Below are 23,905 nucleotides of genomic sequence, written 5' to 3'. Positions count from 1 at the left end.
AGAGGGGTATTACACCAGACAGATGCACGTCTCTGCTACAGATCTCCAGCTCTGCTAATGTCACCAAATACAGCCGCTAATAACCATGTCACCCCAGCAGCAGCGTGTAGCTGTACAGAGAGGTATTACACCAGACAGATACAAGTCTGTGTTCTAGATCTCCAGCTCTGCTAATGTCTCCCAATACAGCAGCTAATAACCACGTCACCCCAGCAGCAGCTTGTAGCTGTACAGACAGGTATTACACCAGACAGATACACGTCTCTGCTACAGATCTCCAGCTCTGCAAATGTTACCCAATACAGCAGCTAATAACCATGTCACCCCAGCAGCAGCTTGTAGCTGTACAGAGAGGTATTACAAGAGACAGATACACGTCTCTGCTACAGATCTCCAGCTCTGCTAACGTCACCCAATACAGCCGCTAATAACCATGTCACCCCAGAAGCAGCTTGTAGCTGTACAGAGAGGTATTACACCAGACAGATACACGTCTCTGCTACAGATCTCCAGCTCTGCTAATGTCACCCAATACAGCTGCTAATAACTATATCACCCCAGCAGCAGCTTGTAGCTGTACAGAGGGGTATTACACCAGACATATACAAGTCTCTGCTACAGATCTCCAGCTCTGCTAATGTCCCCCAATACAGCTGCTAATAACCACGTCACCCCAGCAGCAGCTTGTAGCTGTACAGAGGGGTATTACACCAGACAGATAAACGTCTCTGCTACATATCATCAGCAGCTCCAAGTCTATAGATGGGTAAAAATATATTTTTAAGAGTTTGACACGAGGTTGCTAATAACACAAAGCAAAGGGGTGTGCATAGTTTCTGAATGCATTGCAGATGTAGGTTTTACCAGCAAGAGATGTGCCTTCATTAATTAGGCACTTTCAAGCTTCCTCTTCGCTGATGGGAGTATTTCCCTGCTGAGATCACAACCACCCGCTACCAATTCCAGTGGTCCTGGCCTCCGAGAAGCATCACTGGGCTGCATGTACTTTACATATGATGCACAGGCCGCCCAATGAGAGTGCACTGAAGTCAGGACCACAGGAAGTGGCAGAGAGGAAGGCAGTCCTGATCTCAGCAGGTACTACAATACTTCCATATGTAAAGAGTGAACCTGAAAGTGAATATTTAATACGGCAGGCTCTCCCGCAGGTAAAACCCGAACCAACATCCACCCTTTTAGTTCTGCAATAACTTGAGAGCCTTTCAGAGTTTGAGCTGTAGTTGCACTTTAAGTTATTGCTGAAACTCTCTGCCGAAACCATAGGAAGTAAAGTCAGGCGGTGGAAGGGAGGAGGCGCAATTCTTAGGCGGTAAGATGGAGTTGGAAGAAAGTGTCGTACGGGAGGTGTGTGAAAATACAGTGTAGGCTGAACTCAGCCAAAAGTCAGGACAGCTGTTTCCATGGCAACAGACAGATCTGACGAAAGGCATTTTTGGGAAATAACGTAAGATTAATTTAACATGTTTTTTTTTTTAAAACTGCCTGATGAAGAGGTTCAGGCCGACGTCTCAGAAAGGGGAGCGGGTGGCGGATCAGAGGCCCGCGGGGATAGGGACATGTACCTGTTCGGGCTCCATGGAATTGGGGGGGTGGTGCTGATATCTGGGAAGAGGATGCCGTTATCTCGGACTCTGTCCAAAGCGTAGTGCATTTCACATAACGGCAGCCTGTTCAGCTGGAACTGCAGCTCCACCTACAGGAAGACAACACACATTACATCAGATACAGAAGCCCAAGACAAGCAGAGAAATAAAATAGTGCTATACATTACAAAGATAGCAAAATCTCTGCAGCAGTTTCTCAGCTCTGTACGCCTGCTGCACACATTATTATACGTCTATATGGTGTCAGCATATTGTGTTGTACAGCAGCAGTACATATAGACTAAACATACAGTTATATGATACTAACAGAGGTCCTACAGACAATACCTTACAGGAGGTACCAGGAAGAAACAGCAATAAATATGGCACGCTCAAAGTGAGAACTCTGCCCATAAGAGCTTACAGTCTAAAGATCTCCATCACATGGTAGAATTAATAATTGATCGTAGTTTTAGATCAGATTATTCACATCATTTTGCATGAGAACAGGGGAACTTGGTGGGTCCTGTCGATCCTGAATGATCACACTATCGATCGTTTCCTTAAAGGAAACTTGAAGGAAGAGAAATATGGAGGCTGCCATATGCATTTCCTTTTAAACAATACCAGTTGTCTGGCAGTCCTGCTGATCATCCTGGCATCAGTAGTGTCTGACTCACACCAGAAACCAGCATGCAGCTAATCCAATGACATTTCAGTCAGAAACACCTGATCTGCTGCATGCTTGTTCAGGGTCTATGGCTAAAAGTGCTAGAGGCAGAGGATCAGCAGGACAGAAAGGCAGCTGGCATTGCTTTAAATTAAATGTGTCAGCCTCCATGTCACTCTCTTTACAGGTTCTTTTTAAAGACATGGTCTATTGGCATGGCGGGGTTTTTTTTTATAGATAAGGTCGTAACTGGTTTAGATATGCTTTGGATCAACTAAATGGGATCTATTGTTTTACATTTTAATGATCTTATCAAAAATAAAATTGTTCATTAAAATGCCACCATACATGTGGCTTTAAAACAAACATGTGGCTTTAAAAGGAGAGAAAGTGACATACTTGCTAGAGGGAAGCCCCCAGATACTCCAGAGCTGGGGTGCCATTTATTTGCCTTCCTTTAGTGAATAAAATGGGTGAAACACGAAGTGAGAGAAGTCAGTGAGCCGAGGTGCCCTGACTGGGACATAGAGAAGGAGATCAGGCTGATCAGTTACAGGATTTCCTGAACAGGTGACTTTTGAGGACTTTTAAAAGGAACTTGAGGGATGCGGTGTGTGGAATGAGAGTTTGCTGAAACTGATATTTCATATCTACAAGTGAAGTGTGGTCCGATGTTAGTCGAGGAGCAGAAATGCAGACATCCAACCAACAAACATTGATTCTGGTGATACCTTTATTGACTAACTGTACATGGTATATTACAAGCTTTCGAAACATTACGTTTCTTCTTCAAGCATTATACAGAACTGGATCAGAACCGTACAATAAGAAGTTTTAAATCACATACAGACTTATATATGATTCTGTAGACTCAATCTGACATGAGGTCACACAGTTGTACCCCCTTTGAAATGTAAAAAGACTTCCTCAGTCCAATGAACGCTGGCAGCATTTGAGATAAGTTGATTATTGTGTGTGTTTATCTGTAGTGACAAATGCTGCCAGAGTTCATTGGACTGAGGAAGTCTTTTTACATTTCAAAGGGGGTACAACTGTGTGACATGTCAGATTGAGCCTACAGAATTATATATAATGCCTGCCATACACGGCTCGTTTCTTCCTTATCAATTGAGCCGCTGATGGCTCGATTGAGAATATCAGACAGGTCCGATGACCCGCCAGATAGATTCCCCGCTCGATCCGCGCGGACGGGCCGGCATCGAGTGGCATAAAACTCACCGTGTATTCTCAGAATAAGTCTGTATATGGTTTAAAACTTCTTATTGTACGGTTCTGATCCAGTTATGGATAATGCCGGAAGAAGAAACTTAACGTTTGGAAAGCTTGCAAAGAAATCTTGTACAGTTAGTCATTAAAGGTATCACCAGAATCAACGTTTGTTGGTTGGATGTCTGCATTTCATATCGGCATAAACTGCAATATATTCAGATGTGCCTTTATGGATAAGCAGGCCTGGACAATTGTGTTCTGTAAATCAGTTCTCAAGGCCTTATTGTGTCTGCATCCTGATGAATAAAAAGCTAGGAACAATACACAGAAAGCCCTCAGTACTGGGCAAACTCTTGCATCTACTGGTGATCTAGCTAAACTGTAATTGAACTGCTCCCACCTGTGAGGACTTAACCACAGGGTCTGACTTCAAAGCCTTCTACAACACTGGGCTTAGGAACATCACATGTACTCAGCCAACAATGGCTGTTCTTGCAACAGAGATGACCCAAGAGCTAACATCCACCACATACAGACACTTTCTGGCTACTGTGGAGGAGGGGTCTTACCTGATTATCCAAAAGAAAACAGCATAATGTGAGACCTTAAAGTGAACCGGAGACGAAGCATCCTCATGTATTTTACCATATATATCAGTGGGAACATTAGAAAAAACACCTACCCTGCTCTCTGTTTCATTCTTCACTGCTCAGCCTGCTACTTATCAGCCCTGATAAAATCCCTGACTGAGCATTAAGTCTGGCTTTGCTCAGGAATCATTATAGCCGAGTCATTATAGCAGAGCCAGAAGAGGGTAGGCGTGGGCTTGAAAAGACATCAGAGAAGACAGACTCAGCTATGATTCCTGAGCAAAGCCAGACTGAATGCTCAGTCTGGGATTTTATCAGGGCTGGTAACAAGCAGGCTGAGCAGAAAGGATGAAACAGAGAGCAAGGTAGGTGTTTTCTCTAATGTTCTCACTGATATATATGGTAAAATACATGAGGGTGATTCGTCTCTGGTTCACTTTAAAGTGACTCTGAAGTGGAAAATGATATAACGGCAGCTCTGGCGCTTTGAGTCTGCCAGGAGAAAAGCGCGATATAAATGTTCTGTGTCAGTTGTATGTGTAGTACTGATAATTAATAGAACATTAGAGGCAAAGAAAAGAGTCTATTTTTTTTATTTTCAGTTATACAGATTTTTTTTTTTTTTTATAACATTGCATCATTCTGTCATATTTGCTATTACAAACCACACTCTGTATTTTTAACTATGAAACAGAGCATAACTAATGATTCTTTGAACTCCCCTGCAATAAAACCTTATCTAAAATCGGTCTCTGACTGTTTCTTTGATCTATAAATGATTCCGCAAAAAGAACAGTCTCCAACCAAAGTTTGGTCGGAGAGCTCAGAGAAGCTCCTATGCATAAATAATTGATGTTTCTTAACTCTTCCTGTACTGGACTTGTGTCTTTGCTACTCATGTTCTATTTCTTAGCTGTATTACACATACAATTCATTATTTAATTTATTGAAAGAGAACCCGAGGTGGGTTCTAAGAATCCTAATAGCAGACAGAGGCTGGCTGTGCATATAATCACCAGCCTCTGTTATAGATCTATGCTATATATCGTCCCTCCAGGGCCCCCCCTGCACTCTGCTTTGCCCCCCATAAATCTCAGCCGCGCGGTCGACACACAGCGTGTCACCAGCCAACCGTTTACAATTGCCAATCAATCTCCGCCGCTCCCCCACCTCCTTCATAGCTCCGGTCCCCGCCCACATCCCTTCCCTCCCCATTGATTGGAGGGAAGGGACGCGGGCGGGGACCGGAGCTATGGAGGAGCAGAGATTCATAGGCAGTTGCACACAGTCGGCTGGTGACACGCTGCATGTCGACAGCGCGGCTGAGATTTATGGGGGGGCAAAGCAGAGTGCAGGGGGGCCCTGGAGGGACGATATATAGCAACTGAGGCTGGTGATTATATGCACAGCCAGCCTCTGTCTGCTATTAGGATTCTTAGAACCCACTTTGGGTTCTCTTCAAGTTTATTGTCACTTCAGATTCCCTTTAAGAAAGGGCTCAAGAGGGGGAGGGCATGTGTGATGAGCAGAATGCACGTAGCAGAGTAGGTAGTATGCCCCTGTCTTATTCACCAACTACCCATAATTCCTTTTCTTCCTGATCCCTTAGCTAGCAGTTACATTTCATTTCATATGCCATCATTTTAATAGACTTATTTTTATATAACTAAACCTACACTTTTTATAGAGATCAAGTGGTCTGTCATCAATAAGTAACCTAAGCTAGAGTACATTCTACAGAGTTCTAAAGGGATAGAGAAGCAAGTAATTGTTTTTTTTTTTTTTTTTTTTTGGCAATGTAAATGTACTATTTTTTCTTAGTTCTGTACTTGTATGATTATTTTACGAATCAGCTGATTTCGGCGTGCGGCTCTGAGAGCCGAACGCTGAACTTGGGTGCCCATTTGCAGCAATGCTATGCTGTACGGGGCGCGTAGCAGTAATTCAGGGCTCTGGCGGCTGGAAGACCCCGAATTACATCTCCCTCTGAGCTGCGACAACTCAAAGGGGGAATAGTATTTAACGCCTCGGAGTTTAGCGGCAGCGGTGAGAGCCGTCATTTGGCTCTCACCGCGCCGATATACTATGCACCCATAATTTTAGGCTTTTTGGTACCATCAGAATTATAAAACAAATAACCTCTGAGTGTCAATGAGACTAATAATTTCAGCATATATGCAAATTTGATGCAAATTACAGGCAGCATGGAAATGGGCCAATCAAAATTAGCAGAAAGTGCATGCGATTGGCTGAATTCCAGGCTGCCTGGAATTTGTATGCAAGCCAGTATTACTAGTATCTCACTGACCATTTCTACCTATGGGTGCGGCTGTTGTTTACACATACATTTCTATCATTATGGTCCTGGGTTTTGACATTACCTTTCAATACTGATTTAATGTTTTTATTTCAACAAGCTAATGAAATAAGTTTGGTTATTTTGTATATGTTACTACTGCTGCTGCCAGCTAATGTATACATTAATGAGAAGAAAACAAGAAAAAGTGGTCTTATCTGCACATGCACAGTTTTAAGGTGGGCATACATCTAGCGATTCTGCGGCCTGATCGACCATCTGATTCGATTATTTTATCGAAATGGGAAAATATCGATGTCACAACAAGCATTCCGGATCGACGATTCGACCACGTATTGATTGAGCATGCTAGGAAACCTCGGTCTGACGTCGACTGGGTGCATGGTGTGACGAAACCTCTGGGCACTGTCCCACCAAATGTTAAAGGACAACTGAAGAGAGAGGTATATGGAGGCTGCCATGTTTATTTCCTTTTAAGCAATACCAGTTGCCTGGCAGCCCGGCTGATCCTCTGCCTCTAATACTATTAGCCATAGCCCCTGAACAAGCATGCAGCAGATCAGGTGTTTCAGACTTTAAAGTCAGATCTGACAAGACTAGCTGCATGCTTGTTTCTGGTGTTATTCAGATACTACTGCAAAGAAATAGACCAGCAGGGCTGCCAGGCAACTGGTATTGATCAAAAGGAAATAAATATGGCAGCCTCTGTATACCTCTTACTTCAGTTCCCCTTTAAAGGGAAGGTTCAAGCAAAATAAAAAAAATGAGTTTCACTTACCTGGGGCTTCCACCAGCCCCATGCAGCCATCCTGTGCCCTCGTAGTCACTCACTGCTGCTCCAGTCCCCCACTGGCAGCTTGCTGACCTCGGAGGTCGGCGGGACACATTGCGTACATTTTTACGCATTCCCGCTAGTGCAGGAACATTAACACATACATTTTTACGCGTTACTGGTTCAATGCGTAAATTTTTACGCATTGAACCAGTAATGCGTAAAAATGTATGTGTTGATGTTCCTGAACTAGCAGGAATGTGTAAAAATGTACGCAATGTGTCCCGCCGACCTCCGAGGTCAGCAAGCTGCCAGCGGGGGACTGGAGCAGCAGTGAGTGACTACGAGGGCACAGGATGGCTGCATGGGGCTGGTAGAAGCCCCAGGTAAGTGAAACTCATTTTTTTATTTTGCTTGGACATTCCCTTTAAAGGATACCAGAGCTGAAGTGAGTAGGAAAAATGGCATGTACGGGGAAGCTGTCCTGATGCATGCCGCTCCCCCCCCCCCGTTCTCCTCCATCCCCCTGCTTTGCTAGTAGTGACGTCATGTGCAGTGCACTCCCGGTCACGAGAGCGCGATGTAGGACGCCAGCAGCTGGGCCAGCACCTGGGCACTAATGCCCGGCTAGCCGAGGCTTCCAGGGGGCATTTAGGTAGCAAAGGAGAGGGGACGGAGGGGAACCGTTTTTTCTATTCATTTCAGCTCTGATATCCATTAACATTTGGGGGGACAAATCTTACCAGCTCCAGCTGCTGCGACTGTCCAGCTGCCCTGGCTCTCATTCGCTGCTTTAGTTATATGGGGGAAACCACATGGGGTACTCATGCAATAATAACGGACGCGGCACGGAGAAGCTGGACAGTCGTGGCAGCCTGAGCAGGTGAGATTTGAATGCACAGGCACATTAACATTTGGGGAAACAGCAGCGAGGCAGCAGAGGCGGAGTCACAAGGCCGATTCCTCCGGGATTTCATTCGGGGATCGGTCTGCGGAGTAAGGGCAGCCAAGAGATCTGTCATCAGATTCGATCTGGCTCTTGCTTGGTCTGCCCATTGACCCCTTTACTATGGCAGTGATTATAACAGTCGACCATGCAATGGGACAGCACCCCCTTCCATCTCACCTGCATCTCCCGGTCGGGCCGAAGCCGCAGCTCCTCGCAGCAGTCCTTGCATATCCTCAGGAAGATGTAATCCTTGGTCTTCTCCTCAATAAGGGCTTCAAAGACCTTCTCCTTGCTGCCCTGACTCTGCGGAGACTTCTCCTTGGAGACCGGCAACACGTAGACGGCATTCACTTTGGTCATGACCAGTCTGCCCGCCAAAGTGTCTTCAGAAAGTGTCTCAGTGAGTTTAAAGCGACCAAATAGCTGCCCATTCTGGGCATATTTTGCCCCTCCAGAAACGCCAGTCAGCATGAAGCTAGCCACCAGCTGCAGCGGCACCTTGATGTTGAACCTGAGAAAGAAAGAAAAGAATTTTACAATCGTGTCATAATAATATGTCTTTTCACATTTCCTACTGCTTTCTGGATGAGCTTACCGGAGCACACAGGAGTTTATTAGTAATTACACGTCTGCCATGTCTTCCGAAAAGCTATTGTACCAAAATCTACCACACATTCCACCAGCAAACATCACTATGCTGCCCCATGTCAATTATTGTAACTCCATATTCATTTCTAATTTATAATATTTTATTTCATATTTTTTTTTAAATTTTGGTGGAGTAGCTAAAGCCTCTTCTACATGGTACAATTTTCCATCAGATAGACTGATTTATCAGATTGAGCAAATACGAAATTGCACGAAATTGCATCGTGTGTAGACGTCCAAATTGTTTCAGATCAATTTTGCGTTAGATTTTGCTTTAAAGAGACACTGAAGCGAAAAAAAAATGATGATATTATGATTTGTATGTGTAGTACAGCTAAGAAATAAAACATTAAGATCAGATATATCAGTCTAATTGTTTCCAGTACAGGAAGAGTTAAGAAACTCCAGTTGTTATCTCTATGCAAAAAAAGCCATTAATCTCTACGACTTTCAAAGTGGTGGAGAGGGCTGTTATCTGACTTTTATTATCTCAACTGTAAGTGAACTAATTACTTATTCTCGGCTAGAGGAGAGGTCATTAGTTCACAGACTCCTCTGAAAGACTCATTTTGAATGCTGAGTGTTGTGTAATCTGCACATATTAGAGAATGATGCAATGTTAGAAAAACACTATATACCTGAAAATAAAAATGAGGATATTTTCTTTGCTGCTAATCTTCTAGTAATTATTCATAGTACACAACCAGTTCACTATATCATATATTTTTTTTCGCTTCAGTGTCTCTTTAATAAGTACCCAAAATCTATTGCAAAATCTAACGCAATACGATTGGACCGGTTGTAAATTATCTAATAGATCCAACTAATAGATCCGATCTGATGGAAAATTGTACCGTGTAGATGAGTACAATGCAAACACATAATCTGGCTACCTGCTCTATAAACATGCGGGAAGGTGGACAAGCAAACGCTAGCTACTGGTGCCTGCGACAAAGAAATGATAGGAATCAGGCATGTTGTTGAATACTCATACACGCATCCAACTTCTTGCACAACCAACCATACAACATGACCAACCGCACAACAAGTTTACCTGACAAGTACGTACACACGCGCCAACCAACTGAACAACCGACTCACTTCAAGAGAGTCTGAAGCGAAATTTTCTTGCTATGTTTACCTTTTCATTCGCTTCAGAACTCATTAGTTGCAAACCACCGCATCGCGGCTGATAAAAAAAAGAGGCCTGCCGATCCCCCAAATCCCCGGGGGTGAATCTGGCCGGCGCTTCCTGAAGAGGCAGAGTTCTCTGCTGTAGCTCTGCCTCTTCTGATGTCAATCGAGGCAGATCGCCGCCTCTCCCCGCCCCTCTCACTCTTCCTTCACAGAGAGGAGCGGGGAGAGGCAGCGATTCGCGTGGCGTTGACGGCAGGAGAGGCAGAGCTACAGCTCATAGCTCTGCCTCTCAGAGCAGCAATATCCACGACCAAGTTGGTCATGGATGTTTGCCCGGGGTTTTGGGGGTTTGCAGCACTCGTTTTTCAGCGGGGATTCAGCGGTTTGCGGCTAATGAGACTTCTGAAGCGAATTAATAGGTAAATATGGCAAAACATTTTTTGCTTCAGAGTCTCTTTAAATACTATACGAGCAAGCTAAATGACAAACTGCACAACACGTCTGCAATTAAAAACAGCAAAGTTGTTCAAAAGACTTGTACACACATACCACCAGTGTTGCCAACTCATCCCTTTAATTACTGACACATATGAATTATACAGGTTTTATGGCTAGGTAGATGCAGTTAAGGCACTGATTATGTGCAAATAGCCCCAGAACCTGTATAACTTAGATGTGTCAGTAATTAAAGGGATGAGTTGGCAACACTGCATACCACCCTGCATGATACTTGGTCAGATCAATACACTGGTTGGATCTGGCATACACCCTTTTATCAGTTGGGAAAACTTGGAGGCCCCCAGAATATAATTATCTTAAAGGGAGGGTTCACGGAGTTACCTAAAAAAATAAAAATACTAATCCACTTACCTGGGGCTTCCTCCAGCCCGTGGCAGGCAGGACATGCCCGACGCCGCTACGGAGGCTCCCGGTCTTCTCCGGTGGCTCACCCGATCTGGCCGGCTTCCAGGTCAGGCTCTTGTGCGCCCCAACGTGTGTCTCACGCGGTCGCGCTGACATCATTGGACGTCCTCCACGCAGTAGTTCAGCGCCTGCGCAGTACAGTCCGTAGGACGTCTGACGACGTCAGCGCGTCCGCGTGAGACGCACGTTGGAACGCAAGGAGAAGCCCGACCAGGAAGCTGGCCTGGCCAGATCGGGTGAGCTACCGGAGAAGACCGGGAGCCTCCAGAGCTGCGGTGAGAGCACATACTGCCTGCCACGGGCTTGAGGAAGCCCCAGGTAAGTGGATTAGTATTTTTATTTTTTTAACCAACTCCATGGATCTTCCCTTTAAATCATAAAGTATAGGAGTACTTCGGTCTTACCTCCATAAACAGACAAACCATATAAGTAAAAGCTTTTAATGGTGTACAGAGGCGCTTCCCTAGCGTGCACAACTTGAAAGGCAGTTTGTTATTGACCTGAGGAAGCGGGCCAGTACCTGTGAACGCGTTGTCTTTTTTATAAGGAGATACAGAGGCGCCAACAGGATAAAATATTCTAAAAAGTTCAAAAATATTCAGGTGGCGGTGGTGGCCCAGCAACACCCAAAAACAGACACGATGCTGCTTGAAGATACAAGAATTTATTCACATACTCCTAAACAATACTGCAACACATTTCATGGGCAATATCCCGCCTCATCAGGCCATGAACAACAGGAGTATCTCACAGCGTGGGGTCCAATCAATGCTTGGCATCTCTGCGTTGTCTTTTTTGTGCATCATTAAAAACTTTTACTTTTATGGTTTGTCCGTTTATGGAGGCAAGACCGACTTAGTCCTATACTTTATGATTTACCCACATAAGGACCAGGGGTGTTTTGGAGGATCTGTGCAGGGTGGGCTCTTCAGCCCCCAGCACAGATCAGCAGACAGGCAGGGCGATCAGACTTCCCCCCCTTTTTTCCCCACTAGGGGGATCTGATCGCCGCCGCTCACGTGTGCCTAGCGGGGGAGCTCCTCAAAGCCCCCTCCGCAGCGCTTTTCCCCCCTTCCTCTCCTTCCATCCCTCTCCTATCTATGGGCGGTACAGGACGGCGATCCGTCCTGTACCGCCTCTGATAGGCTTCAGCCTATCAGACCGCGGCGATCCCCAGCCAATCAAGAGGCCGATCTCCTTTACGTATGCAGTAAACACCGTGGATTTCTTCCCCGCATGTTTACATTTCGCCTGCGAGCCGCGATCGGAGGCTCGCAGGCTGTTCACGGAGCCCCCCGGCGTGAACTGACATAGGGCCGTTTCCATGGAAACACCACTGCGACCAGCTGCCGCCTATCGGCGTTAGGCGGTCGTTAAGTGGATAGGGGGCCCCCAAACTTTTATCGGTCAAGGGCCGGGTCAAAATACTTCAGACTGCTATAGAAAAACATTACATTGAACCTAGGTTTAGCAGACAGTGCCTACTAACAAGTGCAGCCTCATGTCTCAGTATGCCGGCATGTTCAGATAGTATCCCCCCCAACTCAGCAAGTGCAGTTATTATACCACCAACACAGCAAGTGCAGATATTGTGACCCTAGCATACCAAGTCATATGTCAGCCATAATGTCATCCTCCCCCCCCCCCCCCCCCCCAAAAAAAAAAACAAACAAACCACTACCCAGTCTCCAGTAATTGCATGCACTGAAAATTATCCACCCCTACACATGGGCACACACATTCATGCGGTTCCCAGAGAAGTTTTTGTGCGCCAGACAGTGAAGCATACCTAGGATTGGAAGCCAGCGGATGACTGCTTTCTGGCTTCCATGTGGTAGGGTAGTGCCAGCTCTGCTATTCTATATGCGGACCACCAATATTTAAAAATGCAGTGGGCCACATCTATATATAATACATTTCGTGTGAAGGGCCGGTAAAAAAAAGCCTAAGGGTGCCACATTCGGCACGCGAGCCTTAGTTTGAGGACCAAATGTGTATAGTACCTCAGCGCCAAAAGGGGTGTGGAACTTGCCCCGGGCTATGCAAGCCCACTCGAGATGTAAGGAAGGCATACAGCCGAAACTCGAGTCGGGAGAGGAGTCTACGTGTTTTATTACGTGCAATAAACAAGCTCTGCTTCTAGTAAGTGATTCCTAAGCGGTGGCCACTCATTTCGCTACTCTCTGCACTATATGTTGCCTACCTCTTTTTTAGGCTGTCCGGTGTGATTTTATTGGCGCACGGAACTACATTGCAGTGCAGCACGCACCCTACTGGCAGTAGGGCTTGACGGACCGGAAACAGGAAGTGGTAGAGCGAGCTAGCTCTTATCCCCCGCCGCTGTGATACTTGATCGGGATTACAGCAAGTATTTGGCTAGATGTAACCTCTATTAAGGTACTGTACTGTCATCTGCTTACATCTCGAGTGGGCTTGCATAGCCCGGGGCAAGTTCCACACCCCTTTTTGCGCTGAGGTACTATACACATTTTCTCCATCATTGGGTCTGAGCCGACCCCACCTCTAGCAGCAATACATTCATGCACACAAGCGCAAACTTTTTCCTTTTTTAGTTTGAGGACCACTGATTTAAGATAATTATATTCTGGGAGCCTCCGACTGATAAGATGCAGCTCAAGTCAATACAACTGTTGGATTGACTTGAGCTGTGTCTTATCAGCCGCTGGTCGCCTCTTATCAGTGATAACGCCTTGTCGTTTGCACGTCTTACTTGACAAAAGTTGTCCAACTTCTTCAAGTTGTTTGATAATCGTGCAGTTAACAGACTTGTGTATGAGCCTTTAGTCTATCTAACGGGAAATTGCATGGTGTGTACCAAGCATAAGCTTCCCACTGAAGAAGAAAGTGCTGTGTTTAACAGTTTGAAGGCTGTTCTGCTACCAGTGTTTTTTCTGGTAGTAGTTTTTATGCTGTAATTAATATTTTAAAGCGATGAAGAAATGCTGAGTTTCATACTGCTTTCACCTTTCCATCAAGTTACACTGGAGTCCTCTTGTGGTGGATCTGTGAAGTGTGCTGTACTATCATCAGTGCATGGCTGGGACAAAGAAAATGCACAACGGGACTATGAATGGCATAACAGCCTAATGGTAACACTAAAGGCTACAGGTGAAATCACAACAATTCCATATAGAAATAATATTTCAGTGGTGGATGCTGGAGAGAAACGCCATCTGAGGGTTTCTTCTGATATCCAGTTACCAGGTACTGCTGCATCTCGTCAGGTGATGATGCCTCTGCACTCGCCAGTCCCCAGCCCTGCATACTTACCGTTCCCCCTATAGCAGGGATAGGGAACCTATAGCTCGGGAGCCAGAAGTGGCTCTTTTGATGGCTACATCTGGCTCACATACAAATCAGTAGGGGTTGATTCACTAATCTACACTGCTCAAGCAGCACAGCTTAGTGTGGAGGTGCAAGTAACATTTAAAAAGTAGGCATGTTACTGCTGCAGCATGCACCACTAACTTACTTGCACTCCCCCCAAAACTAACAGCTGCTTCAATTGTTTCTCCCTGGACCCTTTCAGGTCCAGTGACTGTAGGACGAGATCCCCGCACTTTGATTGGCCCAATAGGCTGCCTGTCACTTGAAATGCAGAATATTGGGCCAAAGTGCGTGAATCTCGTCGTACAAAGTGAATCAACGCCTAAGTCAGCTAGCTAAATTGTACAAGCTGTTAGTCGGTATTTCTCCTGCCTGGCTCTCGGGGAAATTGCTGATGATGCGGAAACCCAATAGAAGCAGAAGATGTGTCTGAAACTTCCGCTGCCCGGCGGATCCACCTATACACATCACCATGGCAACAGGGACAGCCCTCTGCTGCGCATGCTCACTGTCCCAGTTTGAAACATATTGTACGGCTCTTATGGAAATACATCTTAAAATATGTGGCGTTTATGGCTCTCTCAGCCAAAAAGGTCTCGGACCCCTGATCTATAGGAATCTTCTACTCTTGGGAACTTGATAAGATCTCTGCTCTCTCGTTTGGGTAGCCCTTGCGCCCACATGAGAAACACCCCAAAGTGGGAAGCAGCAAAGTGATGTTGGGCAGATCTCATCGATGAAGGACCCCCCCCCAACACCTTATTCCTGTGAGACAGCACCACACTCTTATGACATGAGCAGGAAATAAAGGGAATGCTACAACCAGGGACACAGCCAGCGGTTGTGTTTCAGCCCCTAGAAAAGACTTACCTGAGGCTTCCTGCTTCCCCCATTAGCTCTTTCACTTATTATATACAATAAACCATGCAAAACTGACTGGAAGTTATTGATTGGGAAGTAAGCAATGTACAGATAGCCACAAGATTCAATGAAACTGGATGTATCCAGAGTGAAGGTTTCCCCGCAAGGCTGAAGGGCTTATGACAAAAGCACGACACCTGCAGCAGCGCCCCCCACAGGCCTGGAGGAATGGCACACACTCACTTGCTGACTTCCTTGTACTGTGCTATCTCCTCGATGTACAGCAGGTCGTGCAGGCGGGATTGGTAGTTGGTCCGGGTCAGGGACTTGTCCAGCACAGACTGGGTGAAGAGCTGGTCTGCTGAGAGGGGGATTTGGTATCTGCTGAGGAGGCTCCTCTCTAGTTCAGTAGTTTCATTAGGTTCATATTCTATAATGGTTTTGGACATGGAATCCCAGCGTTTCGCTGTAGTTAGCAGCTGCTGACGGGCTTGCATCAAGTATTCAAGATCTGTCAAGAATAAAAACAACATGATAAATAACTCATATTTAGGTGTTTGCTACAGACTGGGGAAAGTTTGCAGCCCTCATTGGGGTCATAGACTACTGTGTGTGTGTAGTATTTAACAATGCAAAAAAAAAAAAAAAGGTATATAATATATATACAGTGGAGGAAATAATTATTTGACCCCTCACTGATTTTGTAAGTTTGTCCAATGACAAAGAAATGAAAAGTCTCAGAACAGTATCATTTCAATGGTAGGTTTATTTTAACAGTGGCAGATAGCAGGAAAATCGAAAAAATAACCTTAAATAAAAGATAGCAACTGATTTGCATTTCATTGAGTGAAATAAGTTTTTGAACCCTCTAACAATAAAAGACTTAATACTTAGTGGAAAAACCCTTGTTTGCAAGCACAGAGGTCAAACGTTTCTTGTAATTGATGACCAAGTTTGCACACATTTTAGGAGGAATGTTGGTCCACTCCTCTTTGCAGATCATCTCTAAATTCCTAATGTTTCGAGGCTGTCTCTGTGCAACTCTGAGCTTGAGCTCCCTCCATAGGTTTTCTATTGGATTAAGGTCCGGAGACTGACTAGGCCACTCCATGACCTTAATGTGCTTCTTCTTGAGCCACTCCTTTGTTGCCTTTGCTGTATGTTTTGGGTCATTGTCGTGCTGGAACACCCATCCACGACCCATTTTCAGTTTCCTGGCAGAGGGAAGGAGGTTGTCGTTCGGGATTTCACGATACATGGCTCCGTCCATTTTCCCGTTAATGGGATTAAGTTGTCCTGTGCCCTTAGCAGAAAAACACCCCCAAAGCAAAAGGTTTCCACCCCCATGCTTGACGGTGGGGACGGTGTTTTGGGGGTCATAGGCAGCATTTTTCTTCCTCCAAACACAGCGAGTTGAGTTAATGCCAAAGAGCTCTATTTTGGTCTCATCAGACCACAGCACCTTCTCCCAGTCACTCACAGAATCATTCAGGTGTTCATTGGCAAACTTCAGACGGGCCTGCACATGTGCCTTCTTGAGCAGGGGGACCTTGCGAGCCCTGCAGGATTTTAATCCATTGCGGTGTAATGTTTTTCCAATGGTTTTCTTGGTGACTGTGGTCCCTGCTAATTTGAGGTCATTCACTAACTCCTCCCATGTAGTTCTAGGATGCTTTTTCACCTTTCTCAGAACCATTGACACCCCACGAGGTGAGATCTTGCGTGGAGCCCCAAAGCGAGGTCGATTGATGGTCATTTTGTGCTCCTTCCATTTTCGAACAATCACACCAACAGTTGTCACCTTCTCTCCCAGCTTCTTGCTAATGGTTTTGTAGCCCATTCCAGCCTTGTGCAGGTCTACAATTTTGTCTCTGACTTCCTTGGACAGCTCTTTTGTCTTTCCCATGTTGGAGAGTTTGGAGTCTGCTTGATTGATTGATTCTGTGGACAGGTGTCTTTTATACAGGTGACTAGTTAGGACAGGTGTCCTTAATGAGGGTGACTAATTGAGTAGAAGTGTAACCACTCTGTGGGAGCCAGAACTCCTAATGGTTGGTAGGGGTTCAAAAACTTATTTCACTTAATGAAATGCAAATCAGTTGCTATCTTTTATTTAAGGTTATTTTTTCGATTTTCCTTATGATGTGCTATCTGCCACTGTTAAAATAAACCTACCATTGATATGATACTGTTCTGAGACTTTTCATTTCTTTGTCATTGGACAAACTTACTAAATCAGTGAGGGGTCAAATAATTATTTCCTCCACTAATATATATATATATATATATATATATATATATATATATATATATATATATATATATATATATATATATATATATATATATATATATATATATATATATATATTTATATTACAAAAGTCTTGCGTATCTGCAGTTTGTGTTGTAGTCAAATGTAATTGTTGCCTTCCTAAAACAGAAGGTGTTTGTGATACTTCAGCTTTAGAAATAGAAGGTATTTGCTGATGCATGACTCCCGATTATGCAAATAAATTATTTGAAAGCAAGGCTACACATCTGGATAAAGGGATGATTTACATATTTGAGAGTGGTGCATTATGGGAAATCCCAGTTGCGCACTTAAAGCACAACTGACATGAGAAGAACACGCCTGGCAGTCCTGCTGATCTATTTGGCTGCTGTAGTGTCTGAATAACACCAGAAACAAGCATGCAGCTAATCTTGCCAGATCTGACAATAATGTGAGAAACCGCTGATCGGCTGCATGCTTGTTCAGGGGCTATTACTTCATTATTACAGACGGAGGATCAACAGGATAGCCAGGCAACTGGTATTGCTTAAAAGGAAATTAGTACAGCAGCCTTCACAAGGCAGTTGTCCTGTAAGAAGGCAAAATTACATTTAGCATTGCCTTTTAATAGGCGGGTTTTTTGGTCTCTCTTTGCCTTTTATACTTTAGTGGTTTTTGCTCACCATGAGCTATCTGGGTATTCCTTTGTTATTGTCAAAGTGCTTCTCCTTACTTCCTGTCCAACAGACATGAAAGACAGGAAGTAAGGCAACACCTCCCCGGCTAGGACCGAAGACCAAAGATGAATTACTTTGTACTTAATACCTGGAGGCTATGCACAGTTACTGCGCATTACTATTCCTCCATTTAAAAAAAAAAAAAAAAAAAAAAAGTTTAAAGCGGATCCGAGATGAAAAACTAACTATAACAAGTAACTTATCTAACGTTTAGAGAGCAGCCATGTTCTGTTTGTCACATTGTCACAGGCTGCGGACTGGAGATGCTATCAGCTTGCCTGTGTGTAAATTCAGTCCCCTCTCTTCCTCCCCTCAGCCTCTGAAATCAATGGCTAGTAACCTCCTCCTGCCCAGACTGAGCTCCCATAAGCCCTTACTACAGTGCCAAGGCACAAAAGGAGCTGTGGGTAAGGCTTGTTTAGTGTAAGGACAGTTTCCTAGATTAGTTTTACATGAATCAAAGATTATATTCCTGATGCAAAACACACCCGCAAGTAGAAACGTCTGTGTGGGAGCATACACTTGCTCCCCCCCCTCCCAAATATCTGCTTTAATCTGTAAAGACAGCAGTGTCTCCCTGTCTCCCTGTGATTGGCTCTTTTATAAAGGCCCACAGGCAGAATGTGGTATTATGAAGAAGAAAGTGTACAATCAACCAGCAATTTGCATAGTAAAATGGAAAAAGTCAGCCCAGCCACTTAGAAAGCAATACTGTCACATACCTATGAATATGCTGCCGGGAGATTTGGGCACAGGTTAAGCAGATGTACGGCTTACCCTGCTCCTGCACAAGTCCCGGCGGCGGTAATTACTATTCCCCCTCCAGGCCGCCATGGATAGTGGCGGAACCATGTAATTCGGCTTTCAGCTACTGCTAGCAGATGAATTACAGTGTTTTAAAAGTAATTTGAGCTCCGTCTTTTAATGGTGCCCAAGTTACTCACTGTGTGCTGCTATAGCCGAAATTCCTATTACAGCCTATGGTGGCGCCGTCTGCGCCCAAATCTCCTGCGCTGTGTTAACAGTGCTCATACTGTCCTCCCTCTATGGCCAGATCTATACCTTACATCAGTACACTAGCTGAAAATGTAAAGAGGCCTATGCATCTAAACAGTGAGAGATCTGTTGGCTGTCCGTACATCGCAGGCCAATTCACAATCGATTTCAGCAAGAAATCTCTCAAGAATTGGCCTTGAGGAGCGGTTTCCAACTCAATAATAATGTGCCCAATCCCCTCCGGTGCCTGTGCATTAAAACCTTACCTGTCCAGCCGTCGCAAGTGTTCAGCTGCGCCTTCCTCATTCAAGTACCATGTGGCTGCCGCACCAGCGTGTGAAGTCATGTACGCGCCAACGCTATGCGCAGCAGCCACGTAGGACGCAAATGGAGGAAGCAGGAGGAGTTGAACACTTGCGGCGGCGGGACAGGTGAGAGGCACATTATCATTTGGGGGGGGGGGGGGGGGGACAGCCGCCGGGGGTTTTGTCGCGTTCACAGATGATACTGCACGCCATTACTGCCGCCAACGCTATCGACCGCGTTGGCCTGAGATTTCCCTGCACGTTTGATCAATACATTAGACGATTTCAGGCCCGAAAACCGTCAAAATATCAATCCAGCATTCTTGCTGCAAAACCGATTTTCATTAAATTCGACAACCTTTTCAAATCGGATGGTCGATCGGGCCACAAAAACGCTAGGTGTATGGCCACCTTAAAGTGGATCCGAGATGAACTTTTACTCATTGTTTATAGGGCATTCCTCAAGCCAAATACTTTTGTTTTAATACTCTAATTCCCTATAAACTAAACAAGCCACGCCCACAGGTTTCAGAGAGCCAAGGCACTTTCAGACAGTAGCAAGGGCTCATGGGAGCTCAGTCTGGGCAGGAGGAGGGAGAGGTATAACTAGCCGGAGATTTCAGAGGCAGAGTGGAGGAGGGAGGAGGATTAGGTTTTTTTGCTCAAGATACAGATAAGCTTGCCTCTGTGTAATGTTTACAAACAACATGGCTGCTGTCATTGTATCACAAGCAGAAATGATCATTTTCTATTAAAGCTGTTTGCAGATAGATTTGCGGTGTAAACTATCTAAACTTTAGATAAGCTATATAGACAAGTTACTTGTTATAGTAAGTTTTTCATCTCGGATCCACTTTAAGCTGCAGGTGATGTGCTCTTTAAAGGTTTTACATTTCAGCAGGTTCAGCACTGTCTGACAGAGATCACCACTAGATAACCAAAGAATTAGAAAGAGACACTTTGGAAATGACTTGCAGGTGACTCCTGGGAAACAGCCATCAGTGTCTCGTCACTGAGAGCATCCGTGGCACTCGCTGAACAGATGCGACAAAGAGGTGAAGCATTTGTCCTATTATTTAGTTCTGACTGATTAGACAGGCAGACAGGAGCGGAATAATAACATTCAGTGAGCTTCTGTTCAGCCGGAGGCCTTTACACTGAGGGAAGCTGTGAAATCATCCGGCACCATGAGCTGCAGCACAGCTTGCGCTGCACACACAGACCGCTCTGTGCTCAAAGAGAACCTGTATAGAAAACAAATACAGGTTCAGCAAGTCAGACACACGCACAGATATAACGAGTGATAAGGATTCGCCCTTTGTTTTCTTTTTGTGTGGCCTTGAAATGCTCAAAGCAATCATTTTGATTAATGTACATTATATGAATAACTATTGAACTGAACTTTTCCGATTAAAAAAATAAAACAAAAACCTATTGTGCACTTCTGCTTAGCTGCAACTGGGAACCTACCCAAACATGTAGACCTCTACTGTCTGACTAGTTCAATACAATAGCTCATTGCCTACTTTTGTGAACTACAAACCCCAGATAGTTCCTGTTGTAATGCAAGGATGGTAAAAAAAATGTTATGTGGCAACTACTATCCTTTCAACTTTGGGCTCAGCAGCTTAATCCAGAGGGGCAAGGAAGAGAGCTGCACTGTAATTTAGCAAACACATTTGGTCCATGAGTGAGGACTTCTGCCCACCACTTCAACAACTGCATTAAGTTGTGATGTTCATCTTTGTGATTAGTTGGGCTTCATGCCTAAGTTTGAATGTCTTCCCATGGCGCTCTGCTCCACAAAGAAATTCACAAGGATTTAACTCTAACAGTTTATAGAACAAATTGACTTTAAGCTATATTAAACTCAGTGCTTCCTGAAGTGCTGAAAAAAACTGCACAGGAATGATAAGGAGTGGAGAGAAACTATACACAGGCGTGACGGGAGTGATAATAATGAAATAATGAAAGGACAACTGAAGAGAGAGGTATATGGAGGCTGCCATGTGTATTTTCTTTTAAGCAATACCAGTTGCCTGGCAGCCCTGCTGACCCTCTGCCTCTAATAATTTCAGCCATATACCCTGAACAAGCATGCAGCAGATCAGGTGTTTCTGACATTGTCAGACCTGACAGATTAGCTGCATGCTTGTTTCTGGTGTTATTCAGACACTTCAGCAGCCAAACAGACCAGCAGGGCTGCCAGGCAACTGGCATTGTTTAAAAGGAAATAAACATGGCAGCCTCCATAGTCTTCTCACTTCACTTATCCTTTAACCAGAGTTGAGAACACACTGCATGCAGTATACAGCCAATAGTCTACAACCAATATGCAGAAAGAGGATTTGTAAAAGAGTTCAGCTGAGGTCACACAGAGTCCCCCAATGCCCAGACTGCTGTTTAGCTAGCAGCCTAAATAGCCTAAGTAAGGAAAAACCATTACTTATCGCCAGGGCCGGCGCTTGTATTGAGGCAAAGTGAGCAATGGCCCCAGGGCCCTGACCACTCAAGAGGCCCCTGCATCGCTGCACCCTCTCTCCCCCAGGTGGTCTCCCACCTACTGTTCCTGTGCCCCTCGGCCCCGCATGTTCTGTAGCGGAGTCTGAGCTGTCCTGTAACAACTCGCCTGTCCTTGCCGCTGCTCCTTTCCGATCTTCAGCCATGCTGCCTGCCTCTCCTATATGTCCGGTGCATGTTATTTACACATAGCATGTGCCGAATGAAGGAGACACAGGAAGCCTGGCTGAAGAAACCATAGAGCAGACGTCGGGACAGGCGAGTTGTTACAAGGCAGCTCAGGCTCAGCTCTCTACTACAGGGGCCACAGGAGCAGTCACCGGGAGACCACCTGGAAAGACCAGTGGAGTGGGGACCCTGGGGGCTGACTGGGCTTGCTGGGGGGGGGGGGGAGAGTTTGGTTAATGTAGGGGACCCCCACATGGCTTACACCAGTGGAGTAGGTCCCCCAGGGGCTGACTGAGCTGAGCAGTTTTCCAGAAAGGGGGCGTGGCTAACCAATAAAAACAGGATTTTATGGCAAAAGTGGTCAGTTTAGACATGTTTTCCTGTTACTCTGTTACAAATTCTGCTGACTGTGATGATAATGTAGGTTTTAGGTTTACACCAGAGGACTGCTTTAAAGTATACCTGAGACAAAAGGAGGCAAGAGTTTTATACATATCTGGTGCTTCCTCCAGCTGCCCCTCCATGCAGATCGCTCCCTTGCCACTGTCAAAAGCCTCCTGGATCCACTGGTAGCAGCCCTGTTCTCTCCGGCCAGTATGCACAGGCGCAGTGCGGCCAAGCATGCTCCCCCGACTCGCTCCCGCAGCTGGGAACGTGCTGCACCTGCACAGTAGTAATGCACAGGCGCAGAACATTCCCGCCAACAGGAGCGCAGTGGGGCGGGCGCGAGAGTCTGGGCCATGCATGCGCAGTACACCCGACAGTCTGAGAAGAACGGGGCTGCTACTGGAGGATCCAGGAGACTTTTGACGGCAGTGAGGGAGCGATCAGGCTGGATGGTGGCTGGAGGAAGCCCCAGGTATGTATAAAACTTTTGCCTCCTTTCGTCTCAGGTATACTTTAAGGAATGAAATGCTTCAGCTGTGAGAGGAAGTGTGTCCCTGAATGGTTTCTCAATGTAAAGCTGTTACAGCTCCCATTAAATGTTATCCGCTGGAGAGTCTGCTTTCACAAGGGAAAAAAAACAAACACAACTCAACTCAATCACAGAGATATACTACCTCTGCCCACATAGATGTCAGAGATTTCAGACATAAATTAAAAACTTTATAAACCACAAAAAAAGAAAGCGGACAGCAGACATAGCGTTGGTGTCATTCACTGTACCTGTACTTATTAACATTTACTTGCGCACTAACCAAACACATTTGCAGTGTCTCAGATACATGCAGCATCCACCGAGTTATCATGCAGCCGGTTACCTTCAGTTGAAGCAGCATCCACCATAATTCTCTGCATTAGCACCGGTTCCTCCCCAAAGTCAAACACGACTGTTTGCCGGAACGTCCCAAAGATTTCGGTGGAGAAGTTGATGACTACTTCATACAGGCAATGGTCCATCCCATTCTGGGGCAGGTTGTCGCCCATCCACTCCTGGCAGCTTTCTGGTACAACCTGGGGTATCTGTGTGTTGCCATCACCAGCGGATATTGCCACAATGCTGAAATGAGGCCTGTGTGCGTCGTACAACAGCGCCACCCGCTGGAGAATTCTCACAGGCTGCAAAATTCAACAACACAACACATCAGACTTTCCAAGAAATTACATATTACCAGCGCTACTTCTGTCATGCCCCTCCCTATGGGCTGCACTGTCCCCAAACCGGTCTCCAAAAAGGTTTGCTATAGTGGGGTGATTCCATCAATGGCTTCTAACACAGGTGTTTTACTACTGTTCTTAAAACCTTTTAGTGGACTTAATTGTTTGTTTGTTTTCTATTTAGCTTAAAAAAAATGATCTTTTACATCTATAATCAGGCAACTATGAAACATAACCTACATGTGTATATTCATT

General features: G+C 45.2%; 1 protein-coding gene across 3 annotated transcripts in view; it reads right to left on the bottom strand.

Annotated features, from left to right (window-relative positions):
• The window catches only part of HELZ (helicase with zinc finger), a 221,909-nt gene that overhangs the window by 85,959 nt on the left and 112,045 nt on the right, over nt 1-23,905 (bottom strand). For all 3 annotated transcript variants that reach the window (XM_068263178.1, XM_068263177.1, XM_068263179.1), the window contains exons 10-13: nt 23,314-23,611; nt 15,294-15,561; nt 8,310-8,643; nt 1,584-1,714 (exon numbers count right to left, since the gene is read on the bottom strand). In XM_068263178.1, the coding sequence (XP_068119279.1) occupies nt 1,584-1,714; nt 8,310-8,643; nt 15,294-15,561; nt 23,314-23,611 (1,031 nt within the window). The remainder of the gene's footprint in view (nt 1-1,583; nt 1,715-8,309; nt 8,644-15,293; nt 15,562-23,313; nt 23,612-23,905) is intronic.

This window comes from Hyperolius riggenbachi, chromosome 12 (assembly GCF_040937935.1).
Source record: "Hyperolius riggenbachi isolate aHypRig1 chromosome 12, aHypRig1.pri, whole genome shotgun sequence".
NCBI lineage: Eukaryota > Metazoa > Chordata > Amphibia > Anura > Hyperoliidae > Hyperolius > Hyperolius riggenbachi.
Note: the sequence above shows the minus strand (reverse complement) of the source record. Positions and strands in the feature narration are given on the sequence as shown.